At 34.8% G+C, this 16,052-nt stretch overlaps 4 protein-coding genes across 5 annotated transcripts; 2 read left to right on the top strand and 2 right to left on the bottom strand.

Moving 5' to 3' along the window:
* Window positions 1–1,760: 1,760 nt before the first annotated feature.
* On the top strand, window positions 1,761–4,184 carry LOC120628189. Of its 2 annotated transcripts, none has more exons than XM_039896436.1 (3): window positions 1,761–1,884; window positions 3,361–3,582; window positions 4,058–4,184. In XM_039896436.1, the coding sequence occupies exons 2-3, from the start codon at window positions 3,370–3,372 to the stop codon at window positions 4,133–4,135; spliced, it is 291 nt and encodes a 96-aa protein (XP_039752370.1). In that variant the 5' UTR covers window positions 1,761–1,884; window positions 3,361–3,369; the 3' UTR covers window positions 4,136–4,184. The 2 variants fall into 2 exon arrangements, with proteins under 2 accessions (XP_039752370.1, XP_039752371.1); XM_039896437.1 differs by having other exon boundaries at window positions 1,761–1,944.
* Window positions 4,185–4,643: 459 nt separating this feature from the next.
* On the bottom strand, window positions 4,644–5,972 carry LOC120628376 (zinc finger protein 525-like). The gene has a single exon (XM_039896713.1). It carries the CDS (start codon window positions 5,708–5,710, stop codon window positions 4,715–4,717), a length of 996 nt encoding a protein of 331 aa, XP_039752647.1. The 5' UTR covers window positions 5,711–5,972; the 3' UTR covers window positions 4,644–4,714.
* Window positions 5,973–6,849: 877 nt separating this feature from the next.
* Window positions 6,850–8,600, bottom strand: LOC120628214 (small integral membrane protein 12). The gene is made up of 3 exons (XM_039896473.1): window positions 8,440–8,600; window positions 8,191–8,320; window positions 6,850–7,241 (listed from the first exon to the last, which is right to left on the bottom strand). Exons 2-3 carry the CDS (start codon window positions 8,318–8,320, stop codon window positions 7,102–7,104), a joined length of 270 nt encoding a protein of 89 aa, XP_039752407.1. The 5' UTR covers window positions 8,440–8,600; the 3' UTR covers window positions 6,850–7,101.
* Window positions 8,601–9,041: 441 nt separating this feature from the next.
* Window positions 9,042–15,764, top strand: LOC120628058 (arginine-hydroxylase NDUFAF5, mitochondrial). The gene is made up of 6 exons (XM_039896252.1): window positions 9,042–9,348; window positions 9,703–9,854; window positions 10,999–11,106; window positions 12,429–12,574; window positions 13,892–14,075; window positions 15,543–15,764. The coding sequence occupies exons 1-6, from the start codon at window positions 9,042–9,044 to the stop codon at window positions 15,738–15,740; spliced, it is 1,095 nt and encodes a 364-aa protein (XP_039752186.1). The 3' UTR covers window positions 15,741–15,764.
* Window positions 15,765–16,052: the final 288 nt, after the last annotated feature.

Here is a 16,052-nt window from a genome sequence, read left to right as displayed (position 1 = left end):
TATATACCAAAAAGTGTTACATCACCACAACGTAGATTAGAAAATATTACTAAGTTTATTTGGACCAAGATTTTTTCTATAATGTCGTTGTTCGCATTGTGTTGTGAATGGAGTTTTTTTTTGTTTTTTTTTTATTCTTCTTCAAGTGATGATGCAGACTAAGATCTTCAGAAATGAAAAACCCACATACACATACTGGACCACATTTGGATGACTTAATATACTGACCTCTTAAAGTTAAACACTACATTAGCAACATTGTTTCTAAAATAAATCATTGTATTATACAACAATTTATTTGGTGCCTAGGAGAGCACGATAAGCCATCGGTCTCGGTAATTCCCTCAAACATGTGATAATAATCGTTAAAGCCCACCAATCCGCATTAGAGTAGCGCAGTGGGTCTATACTCTCTCCCATGGGAAAGGAGGCCTGTCCTAATTTGTTGGACTGGTTAAAAGCTTCTAGCTAGCTAGTTAATTGTTAACGGTATTTTTTTCAAAGATATAAAGTAGTCAAGTAAAGGTATCTGAGTAAAATTAGTAATATGAGGCTGTGTGGATGTTTGTTACAGTTCCACGCAAAAACTACGGAACAGTACAGTAGCTAAAACATGAGAATTTTTAGCTATCTATACTGAAAATAATAAAATATTGACTTGTAAAAAAAAATCTTGTCCCGAACACTCAAGACTTATTCACCTTTCAAACAAACAAAAACAAAATCAAAATCGGTTCCGGAAATACGATAGCACAGGCAGACACACACGCACACACACACACATACACTCACACACACACACGTGAAACTTATAATACCCTGTCGTTTTTGCTTCGGGGGTTAATCAAACTGTAAGTGGACGATTCCAGTACATTTAAATTTTTTTTGCAAATTTTAATCAGGGGATGCTAAGATATCGGTCGAGAACCTCACAGGTAGGTTAAGACTTTGTAAAGTAATCCATGCTTCTTTTTAGCCACAAATACTAAACCAATTTTTACGAAACCTTTAACGATACAACTTATGTTTGCAAGGAGGGATCATTTTTACACCTACTGTGGGAAACGTGAAAACAGAAATTCTGCGCCGACAAAGTCACGGGAAATTATTTGTTAAATAAATTATTAAATTCCAAATAGTTAGGTAGCTTACATATTTAAATTGATCGATTAATAAACAACGCTTTGTTTAGTTGTTACTTTTTGACCCCATGGATTGGCAACCTTTGGTTTTGTTTTATAACTCATTTTTTTTTATTGTTATTTTTTATTATTAACGAAATCAATCTCAGATTAACTGTGTGTAGTGACAGAAATATCTCTCGTCCATCCATCGTAAATTATTTTACTAAGCATATAAGCTCAACATTTTGATATTGAGATTCTTCTAGAGCTATGAAAGCTTTTTACGAAAATTCACACCTATCGAGGATAACAATGTTGTATGATAGTTGTTTAGAGTAACAGTAGAGTCTTAATTCTTTAAACACTAACAAAGAAGTCTTAATTCTTTTAAAAATTTATAATTTCAATAAATAATATTTTTGTGTCGGAAAGAAAAGTCTTATTTAATTGTAACTTATTTACGTACTCTCGCAAATTATGGGTACTTTATCTTATCTATATTCAACTGATTTGATGACCGCATAAACCACCTCTGTAATGTAATTGATTAAAAAATTTGCCGAATGTTGACCACCTCATTTTTGAAAGACCATGAAAAATTGGAATAATCGGTAAATTGTTCAACTGCATTTTTATTACTAACCGGACCGGCGAAGGTACACATAGTTTATTAACAAATATCCAGAGTTTTAACAATATTTTCTGAACTGAAGTGATTTCACCCATCATTATCATCTAAGACGAAGATTTTCGTAAGAAGGTCAGGTTGTTTTCTGTAACATACGCGGTAGCTACGTATCATTTTGGGGCTTGTTTTAAGGTATGGTTGGATACCTATAGGCCAAAGGGAGTCGCTGAGATACTGTTTTGATTTTTTTACTGTTAGCCAATAGCCCAATCTACCGGCAAAGAAGTGGTTTTAGAGTGCCGTTTTGGTGCTGTTGACGACTTATGATAGCGGGCAGATGATATAAAATATCCAGTAAGAGTAGGCTTTTCATAACTCGTACTTATAAGCGATTTTTTCCATTCCATATCATCTGATTCATCTGCCCTCTTATTGCCCCTATCCTCCCTACCTACCTTTTTTAGGTTATGCCCTAAATAGGGGTAGGTAGAGGTTTTATATGACAGCCGTAACCCAGTACCAGTCTAGCGTGGATATCCTGCAGCGATGCTAGACTGCATCAGCCCATATCACCAGGTCTTTGAATTGCAGTCAAAGGCTAACTTGTAGTGGAATAAGAAACGTCCCTTCGATATCCAGCAATTCCGTGAAAGTGATACTCCAAGATGAAATATAAATACATAAAAATTCAAAATAAGTAATATTTGAGGTATCTACTGGCTCGCAACATTCTTTTTTATTTCTGACTTAGTTCCGTTTCGCCTTTCCGGCACGCGATTGTATCCCGCTTCTGTAATAATAAGTGTACGTTCAAAGCAAAAGTGCATAGGCCTTTTCTAGGCAAGCGTAACCCAGTTCACAACCTAGACCTCATTCATAACTACTTGCTTTTCATATTTATAATAATAGTCATCAGGCGAAAGCTTTTATCTCCCATTTGAAAAGCTCTCCTCTCCCGTTTTTGTCGAGTTTTATAATTCCATAAAATATTTCCCCTTTCCTGCATTATATTTCTCGACCAACCGCCTTGAAACAAGAATTGAGCTATGAAATTCAGATACTACTTGTCAACCTAAATATTAGTTTTCAACCATATGAACTTTCATATAAACTCTCACCCCCTAATTAACCCGCTTAGAGCTATTAAAGATTTAGTTAAGATGGCAAGAAAGCAAGAAACTGAGAGGCCGTTTACCAACACGTTGGGCAGACCAGCTGAGGGACTCCATGTGCAAATTTCACACTACTTATTGCTAGCCTGGCCTCAAATAGAAACCGGTGGAAGCAATTACACCAAGACCACGATTTTCAGCAATGAAGGAGCGACTAGAGGAAGCGGTCATAAAAACTCTCACCTACCAACCTATTCAACCCACTTAGGCCTGAAAAATATTTGTATAGCCTTCGTCGTAAATATAAATATATAAAATAGGTATAACAGATGTTCGAATCAGACGAGTAGTTCAAGAATAGGTAATCGTTTGAACTACGCGCCGGATTTAAAAAATAAACCGTTCGCGTTCGAACATCAAACCAAAAATTAATAAAAACCTCATCAACTTTATGATTACCATAGATTAATAATTAATATGTAATCTTATTTTGAAGGATCCAAAAATGTCTTACAACAAATACATACCAATAAGCAGAGAGCGCTATGATGACTTGATGAACCGATATGAAGAATTCCAGAAGACTGTTGACTCAAAAACCCTGGATCCAATCAAGGTGTTCCCACCGCTGGCACCTAAACTGGTTGAAGAGATTATGCTCATAAGAGGAGTTAGTGTGGAGCTGCAGAAGAAAAAAGACGAGGATATGAAAAAGATGGTAGCATTTTTTTATATTCAGGCGTCGGTCGGCTTTCCTACCTGAAATTGGTAAAACCTAGGCCAGGGTACATAATGTTATCTCGTACGGGATCTTTTTATGGGCCAGAACTGCTGGTATACAATCTATATTTAGGAATATCACGAAAAAGAGCTTAACAAAGAATATTTATTATTATATTCATCACCATTATCAACCGATTATCAGCCCTCTCCCAGAATAAGAAGGGCATAGGCCGCAGTCCACCACACTGACTAAAAGAAATAGGTTAGACATTAGTTTTTATAAAAGAAAAGATGAAGAAACAATCAACCTACTAGAAACAGACATAAATTAGTGATAGCCACATATTATTTGTAAGAGTATCTACGGATATCCTTGTTAGGTTCTTTATAACATGATACCGAAGGAAAGCTTCGATTTTTTTTTATATTTCTTTTTTTTCAATTATTAATTTATGTATTTTGTGTTACAGCAAGGTATTGAGGATAACAAAGTGGAAATCAAGGAAAAAAATGAGAATGAGACTGCAGAGATATCCGTAGAAGTTTAGCGTATCTATGTACTGTTAATAAAATAAAATGTCCAATAAAATATCCTTATTTATAAATGTTATAATTTTGACCCATAAAAATTGTATTATTTTCAATTTAATCCTGAAGCTCAACAATAATTTTCCGACGTATCAGGTTACAAAAATTAGTAGGTATAATGAAATTTGAACTTACCTACCATCAAGTCAAGTCAATAAACAAGCAGTTAAAACAAAATCTATTAAATCTTTGATGGAACCCTGTTGTGAACGCAAAATAAAAGAGCTTACAATATATATAAAGACAAGTTAAGTCCATTTTAATGAGCCTAAATACTCAATAGCTGCTATGCTCAAGGTTTCAGATTGCTGCAGAGTACCTAGGTACTTACTGCTACTTAATCAGCTCAAGTTTGCCATGTCTTCGAAATACCACCGTAGTAATTAACAAATTACATTTAGTAGTACCACATTTAATAGCAAGGCCCTAGGAGTTGCAAGTTTTAGAGTTAAAATAAATACACAGCAATAATGTTAGCATAAAAAAGTATAATTATTTATTAATAATATTACATGATATATGTATAGCTAAGCCTATTACTAAGAATTGTCCGTCATGACATCCTCATCCTCATCCTCAGGCTCCGCTAGGTCGGGATGACACACCCTGATGTGTAAATTGAGATTGATTTTAACAATAAAACTTTTACCACACGTCATACATTTGTGTGGTCTCTTAACGTCGTCATCCATTGTCGATGGATGTGCTCTAGCAATATGAGTTCGAACCAACGAAGAATGCATTGTCCTATCACATTGAGTACATTTTACGTGACAATCCATTGGCTGCCCTTCATGAGTCTGACGATGCTTCTCCATAGTTATTTTCGAAACAAACAACTTATGGCAACAGTCACATTTAAAATTCTTGACCTTAGTGTGTTTTTTCATGTGAATCTTCAAACAATTCTTGGTCGGAAACATCTCATCACATTTTGAACACTTGAATTTCTTTATATCGTTGTGTAGCTGCATGTGAAGTTTCAAGTATGCCTGGCCTGTGAAATTTTTATTACAAATCTCACAGTTTATTGTGCTTGTGGAAGAGTGAGACTGCATATGGCTTTTTAGGAACTGTGCGGCGACGAAACTACGGTCGCATACTTGGCAAATGAACTTTTTGGAAGCATTACCCTCATGCTTGCTGCGGTGAATGTCGAGGTGGTACTGCGAGTTGACTTTCACGTCGCACTGGTCGCATTTGAACTTCCTACGCTTCTTCGGGCCCTCTTTTGCCACTGGAGGTTCGGGCTCCATCGTCGGCGCGTCTTTATCGTTCCCGTGGAACTTTTTGTGCAACATCAAAAACTCCATACCTTCGAAGGCGAGATCGCACACGTTGCATCGGTACCTTCCCTCGTTCGGCTGTTTCATCTCGTAACTTATGTTGTTATCTTGCCCGTTATAAGCGTCTGCCATTTTTTCGCGTTTTACTGATGATCTATTGTCGATCTGTACTTGTTTGTCGCTGCCGGCCGGCTCCATCATACTTTTTATCCAGTGGTCAGTAATTCCGACGCCAGACTTTGTATCCATTTGCAGTGAGTAGTGACGCTACGGGGACATTTCAGAGGGCGGGATATTGATCCGTAATAAGGCTTATTCTTCCCGTAAAATAACATTGATCACGCAATTACTGCTATTATTATCTCAATTAACGCATTGTTGACATGATTGTATCCAAAATCTTAAAGTTTTTCCGAGTGAAACACAAAAGCGAGCCTTGTTACAGTAACATAAATTCCAAAAGAGAAGCGAACGCGTTGGTTTTTTTTTTGCCCACAGCTAATGACAGCGCGGCTGTAACTTTTTAACTTTGACAACAGGTTTATTGCCAGTGGTAAAAATGTATTATTTCATGGAAATTTGTTTATTAATATAGAATACGTTGCAAAATATTAATAACTATTATATTATTTTAGTTATTTTTTGACAACTGTTATAATATAATATATTATAGCAGATAACTGTTACATAATATCTTATTTTGCTATTATATTAAGTTATATAGAATTAAAAACTAGCAACAATAATAAACTGGTTCAGTATCTAAACCCTAAAAAAACACATTTTGTTCTAGAAACAACTAACAGAACAGTAGTACATTATATATAATGTCCTCATGCCTATATTATAGGCTATAACTTTTTAACTTTGTCGACGCATTTATTACCCGTGGTAAAAATGTATTATTTTAAGTAAGGAATCGTAAGTCGTTTATAATTGCAAAATATACATAATTATTATTTTTAAGTAGTTTTAGTTCCATTTTTACAATTAGCTATATAAATACGATTTTGACCGGTCGATGAAGATTTAAGATTTTAAACAAATATCTTATTTCTTCATTGGTTAGGTTCTTATTTGCAGACACATAAAAAAATCTTTTCAAAAATTCATAGCCATTGCGAATTAATAATTTTGTTTTTTTGCTTTATAAATTGTTAAACAGGAATCATAGTTTTATAGAAAAAATAATAATTACTTCATCATCATCACCTCAATCGATTTGTGTCCACAGCTGGACATAGACTTTTTTTAGAGAGTTCAAAATCGATGGTCTGCAGCTTGTTTCTAACGGCTCACAGAAACTCACTTAAATTACATAAATGATTTAAATAAAAAGTGGGATATTACTCCATTTATTTACAATAAAATAGCAGATAACTGTTACATAATATCTTATTTTGCTATTATATTAAGTTATATAGAATTAAAAACTAGCAACAATAATAAACTGGTTCAGTATCTAAACCCTAAAAAAAACACATTTTGTTCTAGAAACAACTAACAGAACAGTAGTACATTATATATAATGTATAACTAGGCGAAAGTTACTTGAAAAGATGATGTTACCAAAATTTAAATATTCTTACAGGAAATAAATTAAATTGCATGTAGAATTTCATATATTTATAACAAATTAATTAACAAGTCTTGTTTTTCTGTAATGATGGAGATACATTTTTTCCTAAAACATTTTCTTTATATTTAAGTTTTTCTACATTAGTTGGATCTTTTAGGAGTTCATCTTGTATTCTCTCGAATCTTTGATCTTGTACAGGTTCTGAAAAATTTAAATAATTATATTTCATACAAAACTATTACCATCTTCACTTCATAATGGTAAAAGGATAGAATTAATAAGCCACTGTATAACAAATTATGGTCATATTGAAAAAGTTTTTTTTTTACATTATAATCAAATGTTTATGAAGCTTACTGTAGCAATATAATATGCTTTTCAAGGAAAGCAGGTATTAGAATTATTAAAAATCAATTTACTTAGTTCTGCAATCAACCCTTTTATTACTTGCTCTTTTCCTTATCTTTAATTGTATACCAATTTAAATACCCACTCATGAAATTCACTCTCCTTTATATTTGAAGTACATTTTAAATACACATTTGAAACATACAGATTAAATATATATGTAAATTATGATCAAGCACTATAATTTTAATTTAATTTAATTTATATACTACGATAATCGCCATCTAGCCCCAAAGTAAGCGTAGCTTGTGTTATGGGTACTCAGAAAAAAACGTCTGGTGAATATTTTTATGAATAATATATATAAATACTTATAATATACATATAAACACCCAGACACTGAAAAACATTCATGCTCATCACACAAACATTTTCCAGTTGTGGGAATTGAACCCACAGCTTTGGACTCAGAAAGCAGAGTCGATGCAAACTGCGCCATTCGGCTGTCACTATCTTATTAATGTTGTTGACTTTAAACTTACAACTAGTTTTTTTTCTACTATCAGAGCTAACTATTGGCTTGTCAAAGATAACTCAAGTACCTTTAAATAATGAGTGATAATAAATTTTATAGGCAAACACAGAAACCTAGACTTCTATGCATCACATCAGAAATTAAATGCTTCAAGCACAAGTATATCTTCTATAGAAAAAGGTAAAAAAAAAAAGTATATCTTCTATAGAAAAAGGTAAAGAGTAGAACAAGCACATCGCAGTAAAGATGATTATGGTCGGTACTTACTGTTATATGGAGTATATCTATCGGATAAAAGACTTTCTAAATTATAGCCTATTATCCCAACAACCGCAGCTACTGGTAGGGTAACATAGGCTGCGTTCGACCGTAGTAACTGCATTAATATCGGCCACATCTAGAATGTACATATATGTGGAAATACTTAGTAACAGCAATGAATAAAGATGTATGTAATGTTTATTTTTATAAATCTAGTTAACCTCAAAACTATTCAAATTATTCAACGAAACATACCTTTATAGAGCAATTTTTGTGAATAATGTAGAAATTGATGGTCTTTTTTAATTGAAATTGTAGTTTTTGATTACCTATTTACTTAGAAAGTTAAACTTAAGGTTATTAAAAAGCAAAATATTATGGTTTATTTTTCTTCTAGTGACAGTTGACAGCGGACAGTTGTGAAACTTGACCGTGACAGTTGTCCAGGGCTACCAGTCGATATATTATAATAATACATTAGTATTCGCTAGATCAAGAAACTATACCAAAATATTTCTTATTTAATATCGCATTATACAAATACTTCTGTGAGAGTTCTAAATAATGTTCTCAAAGGTGTGTGGAGTTCACCAATCCGCACTGGTGGCCAGCGTGGTGGACTACGCCTTAATGTATTGGGAACGTAGATGGTATATACTATGGAGCTACCCTCCATAGTATATACATATTGCAAGATTATCAAAAACATTGTGACATCTGTCATTCAGTCAGTTGTCATTTGTCAGTTCTCTTCTCAGCTGTTGTGATCTTTATTCAGACAATACCACTCATTTCCTCCTTTGAGTAATATTGTTCTGTGCTTATTTCAATCGTTGTAGCGCCTTTTTATACACAAAATGATGCGAACACATTTCTCTAGTACATTACCACAATATCTCGTTACAAGAATGCTAGGTTATTCAAAAAAATTACATCGAGTACCACTCCGAAATCAGAGCACAAAAGCTACAAAAAAAAAGACTGCTAGTTCAGTGTATCGTACAATGAACATATTTGATAGGAAAGCGAAAATATTGCAGAGGGAACGGGCTGCACAAAGTGAGGATTATCACTTATCTGAGTACATAAAGGAGGAGGTGGGATGGCGGACCGCCGATCGCATTTTCGATATAAAAAGAACTTTCAACAATGCTGTAGAACTCGGTAAGTGAAATTATACTCGAGGGTGTTCATCGATCCACGTCGATCACCCTTATAAAGTGGCTTTCGTGTTTAGCAACCGTATTCTGCCACTTTTGTTGGTGTAATACACTATGGTGAATTGCTCTATATATATGAAAGAAAAACAACATGAATGTATGTTACATTTATAATATTTATTTATTGAACCATCAAATCTGACTTTTTCATGACTACCACCTATTCGAGAGGCAGATTCTACCAAAAGAAGCCAGCAAGAAACTCGGCAGATTACTCTTTGTCAACATCATTTTACAGTTTTCCAATATTTAGAATTATTGACTTCTATGATTTTGTTTAGTATCTTGTTTGTTCCAGGCGCAGGAAGAGGGTATGTGTCCCGTCATTTTCTACCTGACAGTGTGGAGAAGGTCACATTATGTGATTCGTCACAGACACACTTAGATAAAGCAATAGTGGGTGACAGTGTAAAGTTTGATAAGGTTGTAGTGGATGAAGAGAATTTTGAAGTAAGTAAGTAGTTGTAAACATTTCATCCATGCTTATATTATAGAGCTAAAGAGTTTGTTGTAAGAAACATCAACACTTAAAAAAATCATTTTGATTAATATACAAGGATAAATAATATAATCCAGAAAGCTCTCCACTTCAAGTCAAAATATCTTTATTCAAGTAGGCCCATAGATGGCACTTTCAATGTGTACATTACATGAGAATTAAAATGTGAGATGATGGCGATAACCATATTAAGTACCAGAAACTTAATATTAAGACTACGATGGTTGCAAACGCATCCTGGTCTAAAAAGAAGCCCACAACAAACTTAGCCTGGTGTTTTTTTTTTGTTATCACCATATCACATTGTCATTTAAAATTATTAGAAAGCGACCTGGTTAGAGCAATAATTCACACTCAATATTTTTTCTTTAAACTATAATAGGACTTTTCTATAAGCTTACGTTTAATAAAAACTTTGAACTTTACTTTAAGAGACATCTCCATGATGAAAACTACTACAGGCCTAGAGCTTCCTAGTATTTTTATTTAACCCTGTATATTTATTAAGGAAAGTATAAGTATATAAATCTATTTTATAACATAGCACAATAAATAAAACCTATACAATAATAGCACTAACCATAAACATCACATTTGGCAAATTTCTGCAATAATCTATTTACTAATAATAAAGCAAAAGAGTTTTTGTGTCTGTATGATTGAATGCATTTGGTAGCACAATTTTTGAGGAAAGCTATAAGATACTTAACATTGTGTTACAGTAAGTGTGCTAAGCAAAGTGGTTGGTTATAATATAAAAGTTTTTATGTAACTTTATGTATCAGATTATAGAAGTCCTCCTAGTTTCTGGACTTTCTTGCATTTATATGAGTGAATGAATGAATGAATGAATATACTTTTAATGCACACCACAAAAAGTACAAAAAAAAGAAAAGTATAACAGAACAACATAACAATTTTGCTGCTTTATCACTTCATAGCGATTTCATTCAATACAGATAATAGTTTATTTTTAATCATCAATATCAAAAGCATTATCTAATAATTTTCCGTAAAATACAATTAGATGGTTTAATATTTCTGAAATTGATTAATTAATACTGATTTTTTTTTTTTACTTTTTATTATTTTCAGTTTCCTGATAATAGTGTGGATTTGCTTGTTTCCTCATTGGCGCTGCATTGGGTCAATGATTTACCAGGATGCTTTGACAAAGTTATTCAATGCTTGAAACCGGATGGGGTGAGTTTTTAGCATCAGTTAACTATCCCGTACTCATTGTTCGGTACAGTTTACTAAACAAGCTAGGGAGTTTTTTTTTTGACGAGACAACGTCTTATAATTCGATGGAGCCGGCTGCACGCACGAAAAAACATGACGTATGCGGCGTTAAATTCCATGCTTGAAGTGCAAGCGAGAGCGCGGAACGAGCGACAAAGAGGCATAGTCGGCCTCCGCGTTAGACATCTGTCTCTCTCCTACTTGAGTGAGCGATGCGTCCGCGTGGACAGCTTCTATACAAAATAATACATTTACATGTTTTCGGCAAGGATGAAGTGCAGTGCAAATGAATGTGGTGTCAATTGTTTATAGCAACGATAATATCTATCAAACAAATAAAATTAAAATTTTCTTTTGAAAAATGCAACCATTCCATCAGTATTTTCTTACGACGTTGTCACGTTCAATTATTGTCAGTAAGCCGACTTTACAGACAACCAATTTTTTTTAATAAATTGGTTGATAATCGAATTACCATATAATGTTATTTAAGGATACATAAGTATATTTCATAACCCTGCAAAAATATTAAATCAAAAGAAGCATTGAAGATAAAAGACCGACACGCGCATAGTACCTAAACTACGCGACGCGTACCTAATAAAGGGACAGGAGTCACTTGATTTTAATTTCGCATGTAATGTTAAGGCTGTATTTGATTTCTTTCGGAAAAAACTATGGCAGTAGTTTACTCAAAAACGATGGGGGTTTCGGTTTCACAAATAAGCCTCAGGGAAAGAACATAATGTACCTCCCAAAGCCTTTGACGTATTATTTCGGTTTTCATTTGCACGTTGTACCTATGATATCCTAGGCCTTGAGTGCCATTTACACATTGCTGGCAGATTAAGATAAAGTAGAGCAGAGTAGAGTTTTGACCCCCCAATATATGGCGGGTCGGCAGCCGGGTCGCTGCCAACGAGGTGTATTGTTTGAGCTGCTTCACTAGAAAAGGCAGGAGACAAAAATTATATCCCCAAATTTTATCCCCTGACAAGGGATATAATTAACGTGTCCTGCTAAAGTACGGGAATATAGAATAGGAGAAGGCTACCCCCGTTTATTATTACACATATATTATTTGGATATTATTTCCACTTGTGAGTCAGTGCTCTGAGAGTTGATAAAGCTGTGAAAGAAGTTAAATTCTAGCTAGATATGCTAGCCGAGCTGGACACGTTAATTATATAATGTCAGGGGATATAAACGGGGGATATAATTTTTATCTCCTGCCTTTTCTAGCCCTGCAGGGAGTTCGATGAAAGTAAAACTATTTCACGCAGGTATTCGTTGCCTGCGTGTTCGGTGGTGACACCCTCATGGAGCTCCGTCAAGCTCTGCAGTTGGCTGAGAGCGAACGATTGGGTGGAGTGCATCCTCACATTTCACCATTCACCAGGATACGGGATATAGGGGGATTGCTTAATGCGTAAGGATTCATAATCACTCTGACTTAATTCTAGATAACTCCACCTCCACATCTTGGATTTGAAATGCGTCATAGTCTATTGTATAATAGTCAAACCCTCTCATTAAACTTATTCACAACATACTTATTCACAGTACCGGTTATTTAACTTCCAAAAACAAAAAACAGAACACAATCGGTTCATCCGTTCGGCCGCTAAAATGCCACACACACACACACACGCACACACACAAACACACGCACGCACGCACGCACGCACACGCACGCTTCTAAATGTACCCTATAATTATTAAACAACAACCACGTTTGTTCTAGTTAGTTCATTGTTGCTTGTTTTATCAAAGTTACTTTGTTTGTAAAAATAAATAAATAAATTGGCTCAAAATGTACTCACGCCTGAATCTCATATCAGTAGGGTTGCCAACCGTACTCTGAAGTTGACGGGTTGGGTATAGATATCCGGTACTTGATTTTACATATGTTTTTTGCTTAGGAGCTTTGTCTGGGTTAAACTTGGTCCATATACACTGTTTTTGGATTTCGGAAATGCATTTTGAATTAATTACGATACTAAAAATTGCGTATAACGAAATGCAGCTAGATATGTATTTGGTACAGTTTATGAATAGTTACAACAAAAAAGTGTGTAACGGAACGTTGTCGACGGCCAATATTTAACATAGGATATTTAATACATAGGTCAAAATCTATTTTAAGAAGCTAGGTTAGGTTAGGTTAGAACATAAAAGACCATTGAGAGCCGAGCGAAGCGGAGCGGAGCGAGGCGTCCCCTAGAATCTGACACTAAAAAGGTATATTTAACATAGGATATTTAATACATAGGTCAAAATCTATTTAAGAAGCTAGGTTAGGTTAGAACATAAAAGACCATTGAGAGCCGAGCGAAGCAGAGCGGAGCGAGACGTCCCCTAGATTCTGACACTAAAAAGGTATATTTAACATAGGATATTTAATATATAGGTCAATATTCCTATGTAAAAGAAGTGAGGTTATGATTTATAAAAAAAATCATTACTCGAAAACTATACTTTTCCGACAAAAGGGAAAGGTGGGGGGGGGCTTAATCTACCCTCGTACGCAAGTACCGGATATCTATACTTTTACCAAGTTGACTATTGAAATTCATTTCATGTAGCTGTACTCTATTATCTCTGATATTATCAGTGTAAATTTTTGTATTTTATTTTATTCTTACCAGTGTTGTCCTTCCACTGACACAGAATTGCAATAGCCGACTTGGGCCCCAGATATTGCAATGAGCTTTGTCCGCTTGTTGCATAATGTATGTCATTTCAGGGCAGGATTCACACTTCAGACCGTGGACGTGGACACGATGACAGTGTGGTATCCCTCGATGTGGCACGTAATGGGCGACCTCCGCGCACTGGGCGAGTCGAACGCGGCGTTTAACCGCCCGCTGCGTTTGCAACGCTCGACTCTATTCGCTGCAGCTGCCATCTACGACGAAATGTATGGCAAGGTATGTATATATCACGTATTCATTGCTGTATACCAAAATAACTTTGCAAGTTAACAGTTTCTAGTGCCGGAGTATTTTAAATCGGAAAAGCGCCATCTAGTTATAGTATTGTTTCCCAGTGTTGTAAGTAGATGGCGCACTGTCGATTCCGTATAAATTGTAGTTAGCTTTTACGCGGTGAAAGTCTGGCACCAGGCGATCTTATATGAGATGTTAATATGACTGAACTGATATTGATAAAACTTAAGAGTTACTCCTACATCAGTGGTAGTATTTACAATTGAAAGAGAGCTATAAAGCGACTGTATTGTTCACACTGTACATTGCTAACGAATAAATAATACTGGAGTATTATTTATTCGTTAGCAAGTCGTAGATAAATTTTAGTCGTTCGCTTAGGTAGAAAATCGTCCTCCAAGCACTCTTATTTATACTCTGATAGTTTATTTTTTTTATTCCACTACAAGTTAGCCCTTGACTGCAATCTCACCTGGTGGTAAGTTTTGATGCAGTCTAAGATGGAAGCGGGCTAACCTGTTAGGGTGTATGGTAGTTATACCCCTAATAGGTTTCTACGCGACATTGCACCTGAATACTAAATCGCTTAGCGGCACTTCTTTGTTTGTGGGGTGGTAACTAGCCACGGCTAAACCCGAAAGAAAATTCAGAAATTATAAATTCCTAAATTGCCTCACCGTTACGCCAGGGAGGTAGTACTGACTGGTTATTAAAAACTTCAATAAATATATATAGTTACTCCAATAAATATGTATAGTTCGAGACTTGTTTAACTTCCTTTTATTTGTATAGCAGACTTTATCATGAAGTTTCTCAGTGCATCTGAACGCGTAGTGTAGTTTGAATTTATAATGTGACGTGTTATGCTGAGGTTTATAGACCAATTGTACTAAAATTTTCACCTAAAATAATTTGGAATTTACAACCATTTTTGAGTATAACAGTCAGTAGTGCGCATCAATGTAAAGTATTAGAAAGTTAAACCTATTTTCATGAACTAAAAATTTTAGTGTTTATAACGGACTAGCCGTCCCGGCGAACTTCGTGCCGCGCATCTTTTTTTTTTTGATAAATGTTATATTTTAGTACTTATTATCCTATTCCGGACTAACAGCAATCCAAAAAATCAAATATCACAAAAATTGGTCTAGCCGTTCTTGAGTTATAAATGGTGTAACTAACACAACTTCCTTTTATATATATAGATAACGTTAACGATAGAAACGCTTGCGTATATATTATTGTTCTAACTAGGTTGCTCTTTGAACAGTTTTGACAATGTGAGATGGTGATGGTAAAAATAATCTCTGTCTAAATTTCTTATGGGCTTTTCTTAGAGAATTACAAATTTGGATTTGTTTCTGGATCTATTAATTTATTTAAATCAAGAAGTTGTTGATTTGACTTTAACTTTACATTTTAGAAATTCTATTTTATTTCAAATTCCAGGAAGTACCGGAACGGGCGTCCAGGGGTGTTCCAGCGACTTTCCAGATCATAAACTTCCTCGGCTGGAAACCAGATCCGACTCAACCCAAACCAATGGAGAGAGGCACCGGCGAGCTATCATTGAAAGATTTGCACAAAATAGATGAGATTATAAAGGATACTAAGAAAATTGAACTCACTGACGACGATAAAAAATAAATAAAATGCTGTTTTGAAATGTAATTGACTTTTATTTATTCACAATTTCGATTATCATCTTCAGTTTTAATTTAATTATCCGTCTGCAATCAAATTTTTATTGTTTTCTTCGTGAAATTAGCTTGTCAGTATTTTAGCGTACTACCAAGCGGCTTAGCATATCGGTATGCTGCTGCATATCAAACGACCGGAGAGAGAGAGAGACAGGGAGAGAGAGAGAGAGATAGATAGAGAGAGAGAGAGATAGAGAGAGAGATAGAGAGAGAGAGAGAGAGATATTGATTGCAAACAAGGGCTTAAATGTAGCGTAAT

This window comes from Pararge aegeria, chromosome 12 (genome assembly GCF_905163445.1).
Source record: "Pararge aegeria chromosome 12, ilParAegt1.1, whole genome shotgun sequence".
NCBI classification, from domain to species: Eukaryota; Metazoa; Arthropoda; class Insecta; order Lepidoptera; family Nymphalidae; genus Pararge; species Pararge aegeria.
Note: the sequence above shows the minus strand (reverse complement) of the source record. Positions and strands in the feature narration are given on the sequence as shown.

Bases quoted from the DNA above. Each gene is read 5' to 3' on its own strand.
- LOC120628189 (XM_039896436.1), top strand. From the start codon at position 3,370: ATGTCTTACAACAAATACATACCAATAAGCAGAGAGCGCTATGATGAC. The intron at 3,583-4,057 runs GTAGCATTTTTT...TTTGTGTTACAG, and splicing joins ACGAGGATATGAAAAAGATG to CAAGGTATTGAGGATAACAA.
- LOC120628376 (XM_039896713.1), bottom strand. From the start codon at position 5,710: ATGGATACAAAGTCTGGCGTCGGAATTACTGACCACTGGATAAAAAGT.
- LOC120628214 (XM_039896473.1), bottom strand. From the start codon at position 8,320: ATGTGGCCGATATTAATGCAGTTACTACGGTCGAACGCAGCCTATGTT. The intron at 7,242-8,190 runs GTAAGTACCGAC...TAAATTTTTCAG, and splicing joins TAGATATACTCCATATAACA to AACCTGTACAAGATCAAAGA.
- LOC120628058 (XM_039896252.1), top strand. From the start codon at position 9,042: ATGATGCGAACACATTTCTCTAGTACATTACCACAATATCTCGTTACA. The intron at 11,107-12,428 runs GTGAGTTTTTAG...TATTTCACGCAG, and splicing joins AATGCTTGAAACCGGATGGG to GTATTCGTTGCCTGCGTGTT. The intron at 14,076-15,542 runs GTATGTATATAT...TTCAAATTCCAG, and splicing joins ACGACGAAATGTATGGCAAG to GAAGTACCGGAACGGGCGTC.